Below are 20,765 nucleotides of genomic sequence, written 5' to 3'. Positions count from 1 at the left end.
TACCCTCCAACCATCAAATAATTTTTTGGTGCTTTGAAACTGGCCTCTTTTCCATTCTTGAATATTATACTTCATCTTAGTTCCAGGCATTTTCTCTGGCTGTCCTTTTGGCTGGAGCACTTCTTTTTGATTGCTGACTCTCCTGACTTCCTTTAGGTCTCAATGAAAATCTCACTTTCTATAGGAAGCCTTATCACCAATTTGTATTAATTCCATTGCCTTTCCTCTATTCATTATTTTCTAAACATCTTGTATGTATTTGTTTGTATGTTGTCTCCCCCATTAGATTGTAAGTTCTTGAAGGGCAGGGACAATCTTTTGCCTCTTTTTTGTATCCCAAGCACTAAGCACAGTGCTTAGCACATAGTAGATACTTAATTTTACAGCTCGATTATTGATTATTTCTAATTTATCCTCTATGTGTCTTGTCTATACATAGTTATTTTCATGTTTCCCACATTTAACTATGAGCTTCTCAAGAATGGAGACTGTCTTTTCCCTTTGTTTCTCTAGTGCTTATTTAGTACTGGCACATTGTAGGCACTTAAACTTTTATTGACTGACTGATTTTAGAAGGATCTGTGTATTTAAAGGGAAGAAGCTATGAAGAGTAGTAACAATTCATTATTGACTCTAGGCCAGGTTCTTAACCAGAACTGACCCGCTTTTGTGGTAAAATCTCCATTTTCTTTCTTTTTTGTGTGCAATATTTTCTAAGAAAGCATCATCTCTAACTTCCTACTCAAACCTCAATTTTTTTTCACTTGATACTGAAATTTTGCCTGAAATCTCAACAATTACTCTTTTGTGAATCTGCCTTTTAAAAAGGAGATCCCCTTGTTTTAACTAAGTGGCTATCAGTTATAATGCCCCTTAGTGTGAGTGAATTCAATAAAATTACATTCTACCTTAATACCTAATAGAGATATTAGGAAACTGAAAAATGAAAGTTTTGTCCTAGGTTGGTAGAGAGAGAGAATAAGTAGGTAATTTGGAGAACAAAATACCTTGGGGGAGGAGAGTAGGGTTGAATTGGATGCCATAGTAGAAGTCTTGTGGCATGAATTCACTTGGGGAGAAGCTAAGGGGTACAAAAAGAGTGATAGAATACCATTGATTGGTATTATTTCTAAGTTTTGCCTAAACTTAGTTTTATACCCTAGAAAAGAATTTTTAAATGTAATTTTATTGTTTTCTGTCTTCCAAATCAGACTAATATTACTAATGTGATGGAGAATTCTATGTTAGTTCTTCATTTTACTCCCAGCATTGGAAAATAGTGCCTAATTTTTTTTTTAATTCATTCAGAGTTCAGCTTTATGATTTAAATGGGCTTTTGTGGATTGCCCCAGGGAACCTATTATTTGTAACCTTTTTTTTCTACTGGAAAATGTGTTCCAAATAATTAAAATACAAACTTTTGGAACTTGATCTATTTATAAAGTTGGGAGGTCCAGGGGTTGGGGAATGGGTGTTGTACAGAATGCTATTAATTCATAGAGTTCTTTTAAATTCTGTTTTTCAGTAGAATTGTTCTTCAACATAGAGATTATATTCAATGTATAGTTTTAGAGAATGGGTTTGACAGTGAATGTTGGCAAGATATTTCTATTTCTGTCTTTGACTATGTATGTATAGAAGAAATGTAGTAGATAGTTTTCTGACTTTTTTTCCCGAGTTAATCTACAATAGAATCTTTCTAGAGCACAGGAGTGAGTAGTCTGGAAGGACCTATATATTATTTGCTAGTTGGTTCCTTAAGGTAGAATTAAGTTTAGAATTTATGGCAGTAATTTTCCATGTTTTATATATTTTGCTGCTTTGATGTCCACAGCATTTTATCCCAGGTTGAATTCTATATTCAAAGGGTATATATGGAAGCTCCTGCCCCAAAGCCTTTATAATCTGCAGCCAGCACTAGGAATATACAAGGTGAAAGGCCCAGATATGACATGGGCAAGAGAGCCTGGGAGCTCGTCCCCATACTCCTATCATTTTGAAAGGCTGGACTCATTTAGGAGGTAGTTCTAAGAATAAAGGGCGACTCAGAAGATTTTGCAAAGTTATTAGTGGATGAAAGAAACAAAGGTAGCTTTAGACTATATTTGTGCCAGACTTTATCTTGCCTATTCTATCTTATTCATCCTTCAATGAACTCTGAAATAGTACTATTTTTTTCTTGTCATTAATAAGTATACTTTTAGCCAACACCAGTTATATACAAGTTGAATGAAATTGTACTTATTTTGTGATTTCCCCCTAAAAATGCCAAATGTTATGTTTTTAAATTTTGGATATCTTTCTGACATTTTAAATAAGGCAACCCATTCACTCTACTCCATGCTAGAGTGTTAATGTGGGAAGTAACTGGAAGTGGGGGTGACTAGGGGATAATTCCTGCTTCATAACATTATTCTGAAGAATAGATAGCCCAATGGATGATGCTTCATAATTTTTTGAAAGATATTTTATCTTTTTTTAAACCCTTACCTTCCATCTTGGAATCAATACTGTGTACTGGTTCCAAGGCAGAAGAGTGGTAAGGGCTAAGCGATGGGGGTTAAGTGACTTGCCCAGGGTCACACAGCTGCTAAGTGTCTGAGGCCAAATTTGAACCCAGGACCTCCCATCTCTAGGCCTGGCTCTCAATCCACTGAGCTACCCAGGTGCCCCCTTAACGATACTTTAGAAGTGGTGACTTTAGTACTTTAATACTCAAAATGGCAAATTAATCATTTCAATGACTGTGCTGGAACATTACCATTCCCTTCCCCACTCCCCCAAGTCACTGCTGCTTTCATTTTCCTAACCTCAGCCTTATATTTTTAAGGTTAATCTTGATTATAAAATCTTTATTATGTATACATTTTAAAGTGGCTTTCTCCAAGATCACTTTGCTATTCACTACTGTGCAAACTACAGGAGCATGGCTTAAGAAATTTCTTTTAGTGGGGAGTGAAGAGGAGAAACACTGGACAAGTTAGATTAATCTAATTATGATTAGAAAGAACAGACTGCCTTCATTTTGGGTTAAAGATTATCATAGATTTAGACCTATAATGTGTTCAGAGGACACCTAATCTAATCTGTTAATTTTACAGATGAATAAACTGAGGCTCAGAACATGGTTATCTGGCTTGCCCAAGGTTACACAGGTAGTAACTAGCAGAATTAGAGTTTTAATCCAGGTCTTCTGATTCCAGATTTAACATGCTTTCAATAAGATGATTTTGATTGACTTTTTTTCTGTCTTAGTTTTGGAATTTACTCAATAGTGTTAGGTTTATAGATGATATTTCTTATCCCCTAATGGTAAAGGACAGAGGGGGAGAAATAACTAGAATGAATATATGTGAGTGTAGTCATATGCATATTTTTAGAAATTCTTTTTTGGAGTATTCTGTTGAAATTGCTGATATTTTGCAAGATGGTAGTCAACTTTTAATATAAAGCATGGTTTTATCAACCCCACGAGGGTTATTCTTTATGATCAGGTGGGATTTATACCAGGAATGCAAGGATGGTTCAATATTAGGAAAACCATCCACATAATTGACCATATCAACAAACAAACTAACAAAAATCACATGATTATATCATTAGATGCAGAAAAAGCCTTTGACAAAATACAACACTCATTACTATTGAAAACATTAGAAAGCATAGGAATAGAAGGGCCTTTCCTAAAAATAATAAACAGTATATATCTAAAACCATCAGCAAGTATCATCTGCTATGGGGATAAACTAGAAGCCTTCCCAATAAGATCAGGAGTGAAACAAGGTTGCCCATTATCACCTCTATTATTTAACATTGTACTAGAAACACTAGCAGTAGCAATTAGAGAAGAAAAAAAATTGAAGGTATTAAAATAGGCAATGAGGAGACCAAACTATCACTCTTTGCAGATAATATGATGGTTTACTTAAAGAATCCTAGAGAATCCACTAAAAAGCTAGTTGAAATTATCAATAACTTTAGCAAAGTTGCAGGATACAAAATAAACTCACATAAGTCATCAGCATTTCTATATATTTCCAACACACCTCAGCAGCAAGAATTAGAAAGAGAAATTCCATTTAAAATCACCCTAGACAATATAAAATACTTAGGAATATATCTGCCAAGGTAGTCAACTCTGAATATAAAGCATGGTTTTATCAATGCTACTACCCTTTTTGCCATAGAGCAAATTATATGAATTAAGCATTTTTTCTTGCAACATTAATGAGTATGGACATCATATATTATGTCTTATTCTTGGCCTCATTAATAAGATTATGATATGATTTAAAATATAATTTTTGGTATGTCTATGGTTCTGAGAATTATAGAGTGTGTTCCAATAGATGGACCAAAATGATCTGTCCATGATAGGGTTTAACATCAGTTGTCATACCTCATTGTGTCTTAGATTAGCCCTGGGAAATGTCTGACTAAATCTCATGTTCTTCATCTCTAAAATGGGTATAATAATGATCTGCTTCCTAAGGTTGTTTTAGGGATGACACAAAAATTCTGGTAAATGTTCTGAGAAGAAAGAAAAACATACTTTGGGAAAGCTGACTTTAATAATGTGATAATACAAATGATAAATTGATCTTTAAAAATAATGGAACAAACATGATTATTAGTAAAATAAATATTAATTTGAAAGGAGACTCCATGTTTTTTATACTTCTATGACAGTGAAATTTATCATTTTTTTCTAGATGCCAGATTAACATCTTTTTAAAGCAAATATTTGGTACAGTGGACCTATCCTCTAAGTTAAACTGCCAGCTTACTTCCTTCAATTATTAGGAGCTTAGCAAGACTTATAATCAAAGGGTTCAAAGTTCCCTAGTTGATCATCTAGATATAGGCTTGATCTATAATAAAAATAATGCAGAAAGCTCTATGTTGTAGAGTTGCTATATTAGAAAGAATGGCTTTCTTTTATCTGCTAGAATATTTCCCTTTAACTTTTGCTGTTACTATATTTTCATTTTGTTTCTATGTTTGCTTATTCTAATTTAATTTTTTAATTCCAACTCATTTTTAAATTAATTTTTGAAATATTTTCCCATTTTGAAATATTTTTCTTCAGAATGGGTGGATGAAAATCTCAATTTCTCTCTCCCTCTCTCTCCCCCTCTTCCTCTCCTTCTCCCTCTCTCCCTTCCCCCTCTCTCCTACCTCCCTCTATTTTTCTCTCTTTCTAGTTTGTTCCAAGGAGGTTTCTTGAAAAGGATTTTTGAGTCTACCTCTCTACTTCCTTTCCCTCCAAATCTCATATTTCCCTGTTTTTCACTTTCCTTGTGGTTGTACAATAATTGCATTCCTTCTACCTTTGTATTTTACTATAAAAATCTTTTATTTTTATATCATATGCCAGTTAAGCTTTTATCTTAGAAATTAAAAAAATCTTTTTTATGTGACACTTTCATACAAGGGATTCAGTTATTTTAAATACATTTGTTCTGAAATTATTTCTAAATTTATGAGATAAATTGCAAGTGTCATCACCATGCTCTAACTCATTCCCAATTTTCTGGCTACCTCAGGCAGAAACAAGCCTCACCAAAAGCTCATGACACCATCATCACCTCAGATAGAGGCTTCATAGAAAATGAAAAGCATGCTGGATTCGGTTCTATAGGACTTGGTTTCAGATCCTAGCAGTATTATTTACTGACATGGGTCTTTGGACAAATAGCTTAACTGCCTGGTACTCAGTTTCTTTATCTATAAAATGTGGAAAGTTGAATGAGATGACCTTTAAAGATCCCTTCCAGCTCAAAATCTGTTGACTTGAAATCATCATCACAGAGAAGTCTTTGAAAATAATATCCTATATAGATAGTACATATTTATGTCTTGGTTGTTACTTTCATGTGCATTTTTATTTAATTTTTAATACTTAGGAAAAAGAAAGAACAGGGCTTCAATATTTTAGTTATCCACAGCATTGAGGCCTAGCCAATGAATCTAATATAAAATGAAGAGAAAATGAATTATTTTAAATTATTTTTCTGTGACTTCTGGATATTTGTCTCTTAGTTATTGACACCAAGAATAAGAAATATACTTACTATTTTGAAATCTATGTAAACAGAGGTGTTGACAATGAAGTAACTTATGATACTATAAACTCTATTGCACCACTGTATGTACTTGAGTCATTAAGAATCAATAGACTTTCTTCAATTCAACAAAAATTAGTTGTCTACTGTGCTTGGTACTGTGTTAAGCACCTAAAAAGGATCGTATATATACACTTTTTAATCTAAGAGCTAACCTGTTTCTTTCATTGTCAGATTAATTTCTCCCTTCCTGTCTTATCTAGCTAAATTAGAAATGCTACAAGTAGGACATATCCACTCAACAACTTGAAGGCATTATCTGATTTTTAAAATATTCATCTGGTGTACTATTGTATCACTCAAGTTGTTTTGGTTTTTCTTTGTCTTGATATAAAGATATCAAACCCACCTATGTCCTCTTCTTGTTGTATAAGTTCTTATTGTCATTTATATGATTTCTTTTTCCAAAAATGCTATTGCTAAAGTATTGAAACCCATAATTATGTCTTTTTTGATTTTTTTGAGATTGTGGTATTCAGTGATTTGCCATTATGTAGAAGAATCTTGGCGTTAAAAAAGTTTTTTTTTGTGATAGTAAGAACTATGGATTTATTGAATGGTTCGAGTCATGTGGCAGACTGTTTATGCTATCTAATGACCAGCTGAACTTACATAGAGAGTAATTTACCATCAAGTTAGCTTCCCAAGTAATTCAGGTTTTGTTCATGGGATTCCATGAAATAGATATATGAGTTAAGTTTAGATAAGATGTACATGATAGTCAAGCTCCATTGTGATTAGTTCAGAAAAGTTTCTTAATTTTTGCTTAGGAAATTTTTATAATCCTTTGGTTAGTTCTTGGAAGTTTGTGGATTTGAATATTTGTGGCATAATTACATTATCTCATATGTTCTAATAATCACTCAGTTAAAACAACAGTGCATTTAATACTCAATCATTTATCCAGATCAAGAGTTCTTGTTTCTTTTTTAAAAAAATCAATCTTCTTTCTTTCTAGCTTCACCCAAAGTCAGCTCTGTATGTATACACAGATGCTGTACATACTCATGCTCTATTTGCTATTCTTAAAAGTTAATCTTCGGCAGTAAGTCATAGGTATAGTGTGACTTGTTAGATGTGTAGTCTTAATGATAATGATCATGATATTTTAGTGATAACAATTCTTAATGAGTATTATTATCATTAATAATTATTATATTTAATAATTGTACCCAATGCTTATTAGCTTTAATAATAATAATTAGCACACATGGAAACTAGTTGAACCATTTTATTATCTTTAGAATAAAAATATAAATCTGTTTCACTATAATTTCCAGCATATCTTCTCTATCATGTGGATTTTAGAAGAACAGAATGAGTCAGCAAACTCTTTATTAGGGATGTTAGAGGAAAGAACCTTCAAAATCATCCTGATTTTTATATGCATTTACATATGACTTACACTTATAGGTACCTTACAAAACAATTCATTTTCAGGAGGTAGTCTTTCCCATCTGTCCTGCCTTCTGAGTTCCCAAATGACACATACAAATAAATGAATACATAAATGTGCATTCATAGTCTTTCTGCCTCTCCTTTCTTCTTTCTTCCCCTCTCAACACTATTGTATTATTTTGTTATTACCAGCAAATAAATGAAACCAAAACCCCAGTCAAGTTTCTTGTATCAATAATAATACATCCTGTAAAAAATATTAGTGTTCATTACCTCTCTGTGGATATAGCCTTGATCTTCTGATGTCTTTGCTGAATTTAGATTAAAAGCTCTTCTGACTTGTTTACAATAAAAAGCAGTTAAAAAAAAAAACCTCCAGTGAATTACACATTGCTTAACATTTCACACTTTAATACAAAGCAGAGAAACATTTAAATGACAACAGATTTCCAATTAGCCTCAAAAAGCCAAAAAAAGAGATTCCCTTTTCAGCTGCACCTGGTGTTGACAGTGCATTTCTCAAAATATTTTGTAAGTATATGCTAATTTTAACATAAGTTCAATTTAATATAAAAACATCCAGGGTCAGAGGCTTGAAGGAACTTCTCTTATGTCAATTAATTATCAAACAGATTCCTGGATTTAAAGATGGAAGGAATGTTAGAGGTCATCTAGTTTAGCAAAGGAAACTGAGCCCAGACCTGTTATCTTGCCAAAGTAATAAAGACAATAAATAGCAGTGTTAGGATTTGAACTCACATCCTCAAATGGAATCCAGGACCCTTTTTCTTCTACCATGAGGCTTGATAAGAATAACATCTAAAAGGTCCCCTGTTTTCCTCAACTTCTTACTAGATTATAAATTCCCTGGAGATGAAAAGTTTAGACGAAACATAATTTATATCTTATATAAGGCCTAGAATAGTGTTTTTTCTGTATAAGTTACTTGACAAATGTTCATTAGAATTGTATTTTTGATACCTTTTTTGATTCTCTAGACTTTCAGCATAACAGTGCTATTTCTGAAATAATAAAATGGCTATGGTCAATACTTTAAAATTACATCTATTTTTTTAAATTTAGAATATTTTCCCATGGTTTCATGATTCATGGTCCTTGTCTCCCCCCTCCCCCCCTCTTTTCTCCCTCCCAAATCTGACAAGCTTCTCCATTGGGTTATATGTGCATTATTGTTCAAAACCTATTTCTATGTTTAGAATTATGTCTTTTTTTAAATGTTCTTCTAGGAAGAAAAACAAACCTGATCCAAAAATACTAAGATTGAACAATAAATAATTTCAAATTATAGACAATCTGTTAATAATAACATGTAGTCTTATAGTAAGTACACCATTGATTTGTCCAGTGTAGTTTTAAATGAAACGATTGGGCTTCTACCACAACCCTTGAGTGAATCTGCTTTAGACTGCTAGTAATGATGGGACACACACACACACACACACTCTCTCTGTCTCTCTGTCTCTCTGTCTCCGCCCCCCCCCCCCCCCCCTGCAGATTCACAGATTTCCATTAGGCTGATGCATCCAGGAGGCATGTTTAATCTATATCATTTTCAAACACAGATGAGTGACTTTTATAACTGTCTCTTTCCCCCTCATCATTGTTGCTGATATTCACTTTGTAATGTTTTTGTTTTGCTTTTGAATTTTTAAAAATCCATCCAGGTTTGATGATTCCTGTTTTTTGCGTGGTGGAGCAGTTGGACAGCTCTCTTGAATATGACAACAGAGAAGAACATGCAGAATTTGTACTGGTTCGAAAAGACGTGCTCTTCAGTCAGCTGGTGGAGACAGCACTCTTGGCCCTGGGGTATTCCCACAGTTCTGCGGCTCAGGCTCAAGGTATTCACGTATTCTTCTCTCTCTTCATGTGTTGATTTGAGGAACTAAGTTTTCCCAAAAACATCTTCTATGAAGAAGGGGATGAGGGGTTGGCTGTTTTACTCTGGAGAAATAATGTAACCTTTCTTCCATCTGATCACAGGAAAACCTTATGCCTTTTTTTTTTTTGCGAGTTCTGCAAAGCATTAGATGATAACCTTCTAGAGGTGTTGATAGATCTTCCTGAAGTTCCTCCTCTCCCTTTTCTCTTAGTTAAGCCCTCAGATCTGGTGCCTCATAGTCATCCAACTTGATACAAGGTCAGACCACCCAGCAGGGCAGGGAGCCACTGGCATATGATGTGAGCAAGTTACCCATTTTCTTTGCTTCAACTTTGTGATCTCCAAGTTTTATTGACAGGTTTTTAATAATAGCCATAACAGCAATAGTAAAAGCAACACATAACCTTGCTCTTTATTGTCTTTAAAGAAGATAACAGTTCTCTGGATGAAAAGTGCTTTGAAAACCTTAACATGATACATAAGTACCAATTATTATTATCATGTGGTCGTTTTGTAAAAAGTCATACTACTTTTACAGTGATTTCATTTTATCTGTTTAATAAAAAGGGCCATGTTTCAGCATGTACCACTACTCTATGTACACAGTCCTATAGAAGCCATTCTGTCATTCCATTATTGTTACATTTTCGAGCCTGGGTCATTGTTCTGCAATACCACAGAATAGAAAACAAATGAAACCTTTAGGAGAAGACTAAAAAAGTTGTCTCCCTGAAATGATTATCTTTGTGTGACAATAGAAATGTTTGAATGATACAGTTTTATGAGGACTGTTTTATCATAGAAGAGGAGGTCAGAGTTTTTACTTTTAATGAACATTTGGATAGCTTTTTGGATGTTAGAGATATTTATTGTCATTTTTTATGTATTCCTCCTCACACCATTCTTCTGAACTGGGTCAGTAATATTATTTCCATTTACTGATAGGGGAACAGTAAGAAGCTAAGATACATATAAAGCTGTGTGGAACTGAGGAACAGAGACTGAAACTCCTGTGTTACTGACTTTTTATTTCTGTAAATAAACCACAGACTTCTAGAACATGTTTTAATTATTTTATCAGCTACTTGGTCATTCTGATATGTCCTCTTTCTCTTGTCCTAAACCAAAGATTAAAGAACCCTAGCTAAAAACATGATGTGTTCTACATCTTGGATGAGAGCACCAGTGGAGTCTGAATTCGAGTGGTCTGCAAGCTTGGGTCCAGTAATACTAGCTTAATCCTAGAGCAAACTACTTTAAAAGCAGCATGATAAAGGATGATTCATTTCCTTCCTCTGACTACTTTCCTTCTTGTGAGAGGGATTCAGTATTTGATCCCAAGCAAATTGCATACAGGGCGACACTGCTTTTATTTCATGCTTTGCACTTAAATGCAATAAAAGAAGGGTTTTCCCCCTTCTTTTTTTCTTAAACTCTTCATGCCATTTCAGGGACATTTTTCTCTCAATGTAAAGGTCATCGTATCCCACTGTTTCCATCCTGTTGTGCCAGCTTCCTATTTGACAGCACTATCCATCTCAGTTAGCACGGCTGCTCAACATGTTGTGAGCTAACATGTGGAACACAGAGCATTAAGTGGCCAAGATTTGATTTTTGGCACCCCTTGAAGAAAAGGGCTTCACTGGCAACTTAGAGCAAGGTTGCACTCTACTAAGCTCAGTTCCATAGACTAGAAGCCCTACTCATTTGAGAAACGGAGAGGCATTTTAGTAATATTTTCTACAGTGTGAATAAGAAAACAATAGCAGATAAAAAGCAAACATTGGCTTCTCTAAAGAGGAGCTATTCCATTTTAAAAAACTAAGTCAAGAAGTCAGCAAATGAAAAAATCAAATATTATCTATTCTATCTATCATGTTCTATCTTTTTGTCCCTTTCTGAATCAGTACCCTATGTAATAATACCACAGATGGATATGCTTTATTCTATAGGGAGAAAAAGGTTTTTTCCATTATTTGACCTTTCTTACTAGGTCCTGCATTTCAATACACTAGATAACTTTTGCTCTGGAAATATATAATTGAATGCAATGTAACACTGTTTTTTTGTTTTAAAATAGGCTACAGATCTTAATCTTCTTTAAGCAAATAAAACTATAATGGATTACTTCAATATTAAATTATTAAGTCATAATAACAAATCTTAATTTCATCCAGATAATTAAAATATGCTATTTGCTATACAGTTATAATGCAACAAACAGCAGTAGTATTTTAAGGACTTTTAAAAAACTATTGCACATATATAATGCTGACTATAACTAGATATTCTTTTTTTTTGTGTGTGTTGTGTATGAGAAGAAACAACACAAATGTGATTGTAAGAGCTGGCATACTACCAAGCAGATTTAAAGCTTCAGTTATAATCTTTTCTATCAGGCTTTTAAAAAATGTATAAGCAAATGTCCGCAAAAGGATGGGGTAGCGAGGTGGTACATTAGATAGAACATTGGACCTAATGTCAGGAAGATCTGAGTTCAAATCCAATATTAGACTCTACCTACCTTGGGGAAAAACCTTAATCTCTGTTGCCTCATTTGTAAAATGGGGATAGTAATAGCACTTTATTTCCTGGATTGTTGTGAAGATCAAATGACATAATTGTAAAGCCTTTGGCACAGTTCCTAACACATAAGCATTATATAAATGTTATATATATAAATGTTAGCCATTATTACTATTATTGGATTTCTGATGGCCTTTTAGTTTATATACCTAAAGAATATGAGAATTGCCCCAAGTTTTTGAATTAGAAAATATTTTAAAATTGCCTTTTGAAACAATAGTTGATTGTTAGAACAAAAACAAACTCATGTCACTACTTTTCTGAGTCTGTTCTAAATAGGAAATTTTGTCAAAAGAATGGGTAGTAGAGATTTTGAAGAATAGAATCTGATAATGTGCTTAAAAGAATCTTTTAAAGAAAAATGATGAAGAATTGGATTCTTTAGTTAGGGACATACTTTATAACTACATTTCTGTGACTAATAATTAGACCTAGTGTTTTAAGCATTTTAAACATACTTTCCATTCATAGAAATAACTCATTTAATGGGAGAGTCTTCTTTTGAAGGATTTAACAATTTTTTTGTTAAAAGATTCTATTAACTAAATACTACCCCTAAAAAAATCATAGTTACTTCACCTATTTTAGCAGTAATCTCACCAGGAAGGCAAATTAAATATGAAATATTAATTATTATGTAAAGACTATAGATATTGCTGTCTTAGAAGTTGGCTTCTGAATTATTTTTGCTCACTAACTTTTAAACTCACCCTATTGCCATGATGTTAATTCCTGTAATTCCATAGTATGTGATTAGCAAAAGTCATCTGACCAGCTGTTTATGTTTTTTGCCAAGAGTAGTATAATAGACTCTTTGCTTATCTTGGGAGGGATGCCATTTGAGGAAGCATATAATATCATTGTTATTCACTGACGCCTGAATCAATAAATTTATAGGAAGTTCTAATGAGTTGAAGAGGGATAGGCAACCTATGGCAGTGCTGCCCCTCAGTGGTACCTGAAGCAATGGCTGCCACATCCCCCTTCCCCCAATAAATAGGCACTTTCTTTTCTTTCTTCTTACAGCCTTGTTTGTTCTCATTTTCTTTTCTTTTCTACCTTCTTTTTTCTTTTGTTTCTATTTTAGGCTTTTCAGAGCCATTTATAGACATTAAATAGGCCTCCTTAGTGACGATAAACCAACCGGAATTTGTTGACTCCTAATTTAGATATCCTCAGAGTCTGGAATGAATATAGATAACAGAGATTTAGGGAGGTTTCACAGACTCTGCTTTTACCACATCATCTAATAGTGTTTCTGGTATTCAAAGCTGACTTCTTTTGGAAGTGGGTTTAATTTAGTCATTTCTTTTGCTTTTAGTGGGTGATCATGACTCTTTGGAGACTTGTTTCTACTTGGAAAGCTGTAAATGCTTAGTTAATTAGATGATATAACATAGCATAACATAGGTGTACAATAAGTATTTTATTGAAATATTATTTAAAATATTTCTTCATCTAAAATGACTAAATCTATCCATTTGGTGCATATTACTAATTTTTTTGTGGATACTTATTTTTTGTTAGTGTACATAAGCATTTCTCAAAGAAATGATATCCGAAGCCTGAAATTTTCAACTGCAGCACATGATAGAACAATATTACTTCTTAACCAAGTAATTTTTTTAAACCAAGTAATTTAATATTTAGTATGAGTAATGACTTAGGACATAGAAATTTGAAGAAATTCAGTTGGAAAAAAGGAATAATTATAAAAAGTTTGTAATAGTTGATCAACAGAGATGTCATCTCTATTTTTCTTATGACTGACTATTAACTCTTCCCCTTCATCACTATTAATGGAGATTAATTTCTAATGTCCTTTTGAATGTTTTTGTGTCCACTTGCTTGGTTGCTTCTAGAACTGCTAAAGTTAATTACTTAAATTGATGAGGGTAGGGGGCAGCTAGGTGGCTCAGTGGATTGAGAGCCAGGCCGAGAGATGGAATAATCCAGGTAAGAGGTAATGAGTGCCTGAACTAAGGCAGAAAGCTGTGGGAGTAAATAGAAAAAAGGTCATATAAGAGAGATGTAGAGGTAAGAACAGCAAGATTTGGCAATTTATGGCATATATAAAGTGAAGAAAAGTGAGGAGTCCAGAATAATGCTGGGGTTATAAATCTGGAACATTAGAATTATGGTAGGTGCTTTCAAAGAAATAATGAAGTCTAGAAGAAGGGGAAAGATGAGTTTTGGACATGTTGAGTTTGAGAAGTTTTCTGTTCAAAATGTCCAATAAACAATCGATGCTGTGAGGCTAATGTTCTGGGGAGAGCATATAGTTCAAGGAATCATCTGCATAGAGAAGAAAGTTAAATCATAGAATCTAATGAGGAGGGAGATGGAGTGCAATTTCAGTTTAGTGAGTTCAGAAGCAAAGAATTAAAGAGTGAGTGAGTGAGAGAGGAAAGGAAGTGAAGGTAGCAAGTTTGGATAGTTATTTCAAGAAGTTTGACTGAAAGTGAGGAGAGACATAGGACAATAGCTTGAGGGGATGGTAGGGTGTGGTGTACATTTATTAAGGTTGGAGGAGATAGGTATGTTTGAAGGCAGTAGGGAAGGAACCAGTAGTCAAGGAAAGGTAAAAGGTGAGAGATAGAGATACAGGAAAGGTATAATTAAGGGACCAAGTGCATTTAGAGAGGGTTTGGCCTTGTCAAGTAGAAAAGTAGCCTCATTCATTATTAGAGAATAGTTGAAAAAAAAGAAAGAGTGGGAAATTATGTCAAGGGGTTTTGAATTGAAAAGAATGGGAAAAGAGGGATCTCCTCTCAAATGACCTCAATTTTCTTAGTAAATTAAGAGTCAAGGTCTTCAGCTGAGATATGGGGAAAAGGAAAGTATGGGATCCTGGGTAAGAGAAGAAAAGGTTTAAAACAGTTTCTGTAAGAAGTGAAATTGGGAATCAGTTAGGAAGGAATTTAAAAAAAAACTGTTGGAGTAAGTAAGGGCACAGTTGAAGTTGGATAGCATAAATTTATAACATAGCTGGTCACCCCAATTGTGTGATTTCCTCCAGCTCTAGTCAGTACTACATGAGTAGTAGTGGAGGAAGCAGATGGTGAAAATAATCTAGGACTGATGTTTGTTAAGAGATAAGTGGTACTAGAACTAGAGAGTGAAGAATTGGGAAATGAAGGATAATGTAGAGTTGAATGACTAACATTAGGATCAGCAATGCAAGGAGAAGAAAGTGAAGTTGGAGCAGGGTCAATAATCAGAGAATATACTGAATACCAAAGGATTGAAAGTTACAATGAAGACAAAATATAGTTTTATGAGACATGGGGAGAGATGGAATGATAGGAAGTTATTGTTAGATAGAGAAATGTAATTTTCTAATTAGGAAAGTGGAATTTTGTGGGTAATGATGATATTTACTTTCCTATGGGTGGCTGAAGTAGTGTAAAGGAGTATGAGGTCATGGGATTTAAGACAGCTGTGAGATTGGAAGGTTAGAGAGTTAAAAGTATCAATGTATAATTATTTAATTCCTTAGCATAAGGACAGGAGAAGAGGCAGAGTGGGAGATAGTGAACCAAATATTAAATGCCTTGAGAAAGTTAGTGTTCAGATGCATATTTGTGTTTCAAGTCCCTTGAAGAACTTTGATCATGTCACTATTTTCTATGAGACACTACAGTATCTGTTCATCACTTAAAGATAATGGTAAAATTGTACTCCTTTGATGCCATTCCTCTCCACTCCATCTATCTTTCCTTTTCTCCCTTCCTCCACTTCCTCCATTACCATTTCCATCTCCTAGTGAAATTGATACTTTTTCCACCTTTGTATGACCAGAATTTCAAGGCATCATTGTACAGAAACTATTTGACCACTATCGTCTCTCAGTTATTTGCTTTGCTACATTAGCCTATTTACTTCATTATTTATTTATATCATCAATTTAAGCTCTTAATGCTTTTTATTTTTTTCATAAAAATTTTCATGAAATCCCTTCTCCTTTATGAAATCTTTTCTGAACAAGTGAAAATTATTATTTTTATTCTTGTTCTGAATAGCAACTCTCATGAAATAATGATTATTTATTCTTAGTTTATATCTTAACTATATTCTCTCAGTAAAGTGCATTTAAATTTTTTTGCCTAGGTTACTCTGTGTGTGTGTGTGTGTGTGTGTGTGTGTGTGTGAGAGAGAGAGAGAGAGAGAGAGAGAGAGAGAGAGAGAGAGAGAGAGAGAGAGAGAGAAGAGAGAGAGAGAAATTCAGTCACTCTTAAGCTTCTAGAGGGCAGGAATTATGTGTGATTTGTATGGTATCCAGCAGTTAGGCACAGGGAGTGGATGAGAGATAAATTTTAAAAATTATTATGTGTATTTAATTTCCATGATGATGTACAAAAAGAGACATAATTTCCTGGGTAATCCAATGCCCAGATTACATAATAAAACTTTTATTACTTAAAGCTGGTATTTGGAAGTAAAGAGTCTGTATAAATGAACTTGTTTAGGTTTTAAAAGCTCTTTATTCTCAAACCTCACAGTAAGATTAGCTGTAATATTAAACTCAAGGATAATTTTTCCCCCCCAGTGGTAGCCATTAGAACGATATTTTAGTGCATTTTGGAAATTTGAATGATGGATGGAAAATAGTTTTTTTTTCCCTTTTTCCCCTCTCTCATACTGAAAGCCCAGACTTCCCTCATCGGGGTACAAGCCATCCTTTTGGGGGTACATCCCTTCCTTTTTCTTTTTTTATTTTTTCAAGACACAACCTAGGGGCTCCATGAGTTTAGGAGAAGCTGTGACTCTCTTAGCCCCAAAGTATTGAATATCCTATTAGCTATCAGTATATTTCATGCCTCTCCTTTTGTTGGGTAATGATTTTGCATTAAACATTTCTTTTATTACTGAAAAATGCTTGACCTTTCTTTTATGATCTTAAGACCTAGACTACCATGCAGGAAGTGTGGGTTCCATTGCCAGCCAACAAAGGTTTTGTTTGACCTAGGGGGAAGCCATTTTTGCCTCTTTCCCCAGTCATTTTCTCCAACTATAAAATTGGACTAACTATTCTTAACTCTAGACTGATCCTACTGTTAAAAATGTTCTTTTTTTAGAGACTCATGAATTCTTTCAGGCTACAAAGGTAGTATTTAGTGCCTTGGAAAAATGAATACATTTCCAAATGTGAGCAGTATATTTTCTATCACCTATAGGCTAGATTCATATTCTGAAAAATATTTGAGTCCTTTGGAAGGAAACTACTACATGACTATAACTTGTATTTTGAATACTATTTTTGTAAATCTTCCTTTTCTCTATTAAAAGTGTTCATATGTAGGGTCTCATCAAATTTGTAAAAATTCTTATTTAAAAATATCTATTAATTTGCTTTTAGAGTTACAACTTTCTCCAGGTAATTTATTGTAATGATTAAAATGAACAATGATAGGTAAGCATACAAAAATAATCTTTGAAATTACAACTTGGAATTATTCTCATACTACTTCTGAATCCTATGATCATAAAAGTCATTAGCAAAACCACTGCTTGCTAGCTTAGCTTCTCTTAGCTTTTAATTTTGCTTACAGACATGTGATAAGTCTGTATTCTAAGAATGTTTGAGGAAAATATCATATAGAAGAAAAACTTAGTAGAACAACATAGAAAGAACAGGAAAAACAACTAAAAGGAAGAAAAAAACATATTACTAAAGCTGTGAGAAAATTTATATATATATATATGAAAGGTGAGACTTTTTGGTCTTTTAATACTATAGGGACTTGAAAGCCTTTGCAAAGTTTAGTTGGAAATAATTTCAGAGAAAAAACAGTTTTCATTTTAATTTTCACCATTTAGATTGAAAATACTTCTGGTTTTAATTAGATCATTGTCATTAAGGTTTTTTTCTTAAATTTATTTTTCTCAAAGTTCTTTTTTGATTTAGTAATTTTTATAGTTTAATATATAACAAAAATGTAAATGTGAAGATACCTTCAATTCCTCATAAAGATAGCTTGGTGGTATCGATAGAGTACTGGACTTGGAGTTAGGCACTGACTGGTTGTGTTATCCTCAGCAAGTTCCCTTTACAGTCTCAGTTGCCTTATCTGTAAAATGGGATTTATAATAGCACCTACCTCCCAGAATTGTGAGGATCAGATGAAGTAAGTTGTGCAAAGTGCTTTGCAAACCTTTAAATGTTACATAAATGTTAGATAAATAGCTACTATTTTATAAATAAGCAACTTATAGCTCTTTTTTGCAATTGAACCTGTACTTTCCCTTCTATACTGCACCTCCATCATCACTCTCTTGCCTCAGTTATGACATTTGCTTTTCTACCTTCCTGTAAAATAAACTCCCGAATGGAAGGGACTATATCACATTTAACTTTGTATTAATCAGCAATTAAACATGTATTAAGTGGCTACTATGTGTCAGTCATTGGGCTGGGCACTTAGGATTCCAAGACAAAAAAGAAGCAGTCCCTGCCTTCAAGGAGCTCATTAAGAGTCTATAACAGTGCTTTGCACATAATCATTGTTCAATAAATATTTATTGAATGACATAAAAACCAATGAAGTGTGCTAAGTAATCTAAATTTAGTGGTTTCTACCAATTTCTTCCCCTTTTGGGTTTGTTTAAAAACAACATGGTATTTGGAACCAAAACATTTTTTTTTCCGTACTCTAAAAGATTGAGGGGACTTTAAAGTGATTTTTAAAGACCATTTTCCCAATTAGAAATGTTTAAAAGGCTTTAAAAATGAATTCGAGCCACCCACACTTGGGAAATGTACTAGTTCTGCCTTTAAAAGGACAACATTGGAAACAAGGTGCATATTTATAAATTTGAGAGCTTGGAACAAAGTCCTAATGAACAAGCTGCCTTTAAAAAACAATTCTGTTGTGCTGACAAGGTGCAAGAGAGTTAAAAGAGCTGCTCAGTATTTTTTAAAAAATATGTGCAGACCTTTGTCAAAGCTCAGGTGGCCATGTTTTTAAATAATAGGTCTACAAGCCTTTAATGAATCCCTTCTTTGCTCTCACTGGCTTTGTAGTCAGAGACCAGAAATCCTATGTTCCAACTAAACATAAAAGAAAAACTAATTCCTCTTTCTTGCCTTCATCCAATTCTGAAGATGAACCTATTATCTCTCCCCCTTATTCTGTCCTCTCTCCCTCTTTTTCCCTTCCTCCTCTATCCTCCTTTTTTCATTTTTCATAGAGAGCAAAAGGAAATGTTCATAGGCCTTAAAGGAACTGATTATCAGAGTTCTGAGTGATGGTATTCATTTAAGAGCCACAACAATCTAAGTTCATTCTGTTTAACCTGAAATATTTTAATGTGTCTGGAAAAGTGAGATAATTTAATTTCATATATAACTGCATAAAGGATTATCTCTTATCAATTATATATATTTCATATGTATATATGAAATCATTATAGTTATATATGGCAATTTGGAGAAATCCAAGTGGTTTAACATTTGTATTTTTATTTGTGTTATGCTTATTAACTTCTAAGTTTATAACTTTTTTGCATGTATTATTGTATTAAATGTATTAAATGCCTACTCAGTGAAGAGTGGATTGCTTTTCCAGTTAATTCATAGATAACAGATTAAAACCACAGTTACTTTTTGAAGATTCCACACTGTTTATATTTCAGGGTGATTTGCACTGTATTCTATCTGGCCTCATTTGGTAAAGGCACATTTATCGAAAAGCTCATGAGTCCATAACAGAGGTTATTACCATTTTGAGTATCTTTAAAATGTTTTAAAGACTGTTTATAAAAATACACATATCAGGATGTTTAATGTAACACCTTCATATTCTAATTCTCAACTAAATAAATACATAATGGCCAGGACAGTGTGTCTAGCTGCCAAGCATTTTGTGATATTATATGACTTGGCTGAAGTGCCCACATTTCTAATTTTTCCATTTTCATTCCAAAAATAGGTCTCCATCCATTGCTCTTCATTTAAATTTATGCTTGTTATTTTCAGATTTTTAAAATATGTTTAAAATCTGTAGCATTTTCTTTTCAAGAACTTCAGACTGTGCATATTTTATTGGTGTGGTACTAATGCCCATATTTTCATACCTGCTATATTCAATTTTTAATGTGTTAAATGAATAATATACCAGTCTTAGAATTATTCATTTATCCAAGTAAGATCAGTCAATTGACAGTTTATTAATTAAATATTTGAACAGCTTGAAAGTATATAGCCCTTAGTAGGGTTCTGAACATTTAAGTCACTAGTTTTCTACTCTCCTGGGATTTGTCTGAATGAGGCAGGGTTGGGTGGGTATGGAGGAAAGTGGTATTTGTATGAAAAGAGCATTTTGGTCACATTTGAGCACCATGATTTTATTTCCTAGGTGCCTGTGAGATTTCACATGTCTTTGATGATGATTTAGACCTCAGTACTTGGAAATGTGCTGTATTTGGATGATTGCTTTTAGAGCTCCAATGTGACCCTGTCATGTCTCACCAGAGCCTAAATGCCATGTGTTTGTTTTAAAAGCCATAATTGGCAAAATTCAGAACAAGTCACCAAGAGAAAACATGTAGATGTGTGTGTGTGTGTGTGTGTGTGTGTGTGTGTGTGTGTGTGTGTGTGTGTGTGTCTGTTTGGCTTTCTTTTATATGAACAAATATCACCCAGGACAGAACAGCAAATCTGTGCTGCTGTTTTACAAACCTTTTAACTCAGTTTGTAAAGGATTGCTGCAGAAGATACACAAATAGCTAGAACCCTATGTCTCAAGCTTACA

The 20,765-nt window shown here is 33.6% G+C and overlaps 1 protein-coding gene across 2 annotated transcripts in view; it reads left to right on the top strand.

Annotated features, from left to right (window-relative positions):
- SATB2 (SATB homeobox 2) overlaps positions 1 to 20,765 on the top strand; it is a 235,898-nt gene that overhangs the window by 20,813 nt on the left and 194,320 nt on the right. For both annotated transcript variants that reach the window (XM_007494572.3, XM_001379413.4), the window contains exon 3: positions 9,209 to 9,385. In XM_007494572.3, the coding sequence (XP_007494634.1) occupies positions 9,209 to 9,385 (177 nt within the window). The remainder of the gene's footprint in view (positions 1 to 9,208; positions 9,386 to 20,765) is intronic.

This window comes from Monodelphis domestica, chromosome 4 (assembly GCF_027887165.1).
Source record: "Monodelphis domestica isolate mMonDom1 chromosome 4, mMonDom1.pri, whole genome shotgun sequence".
Taxonomy (NCBI): domain Eukaryota; kingdom Metazoa; phylum Chordata; class Mammalia; order Didelphimorphia; family Didelphidae; genus Monodelphis; species Monodelphis domestica.
The sequence above is the reverse complement of the archived record's forward strand: the minus strand, read 5'-3'. Positions and strand labels throughout refer to the sequence as shown.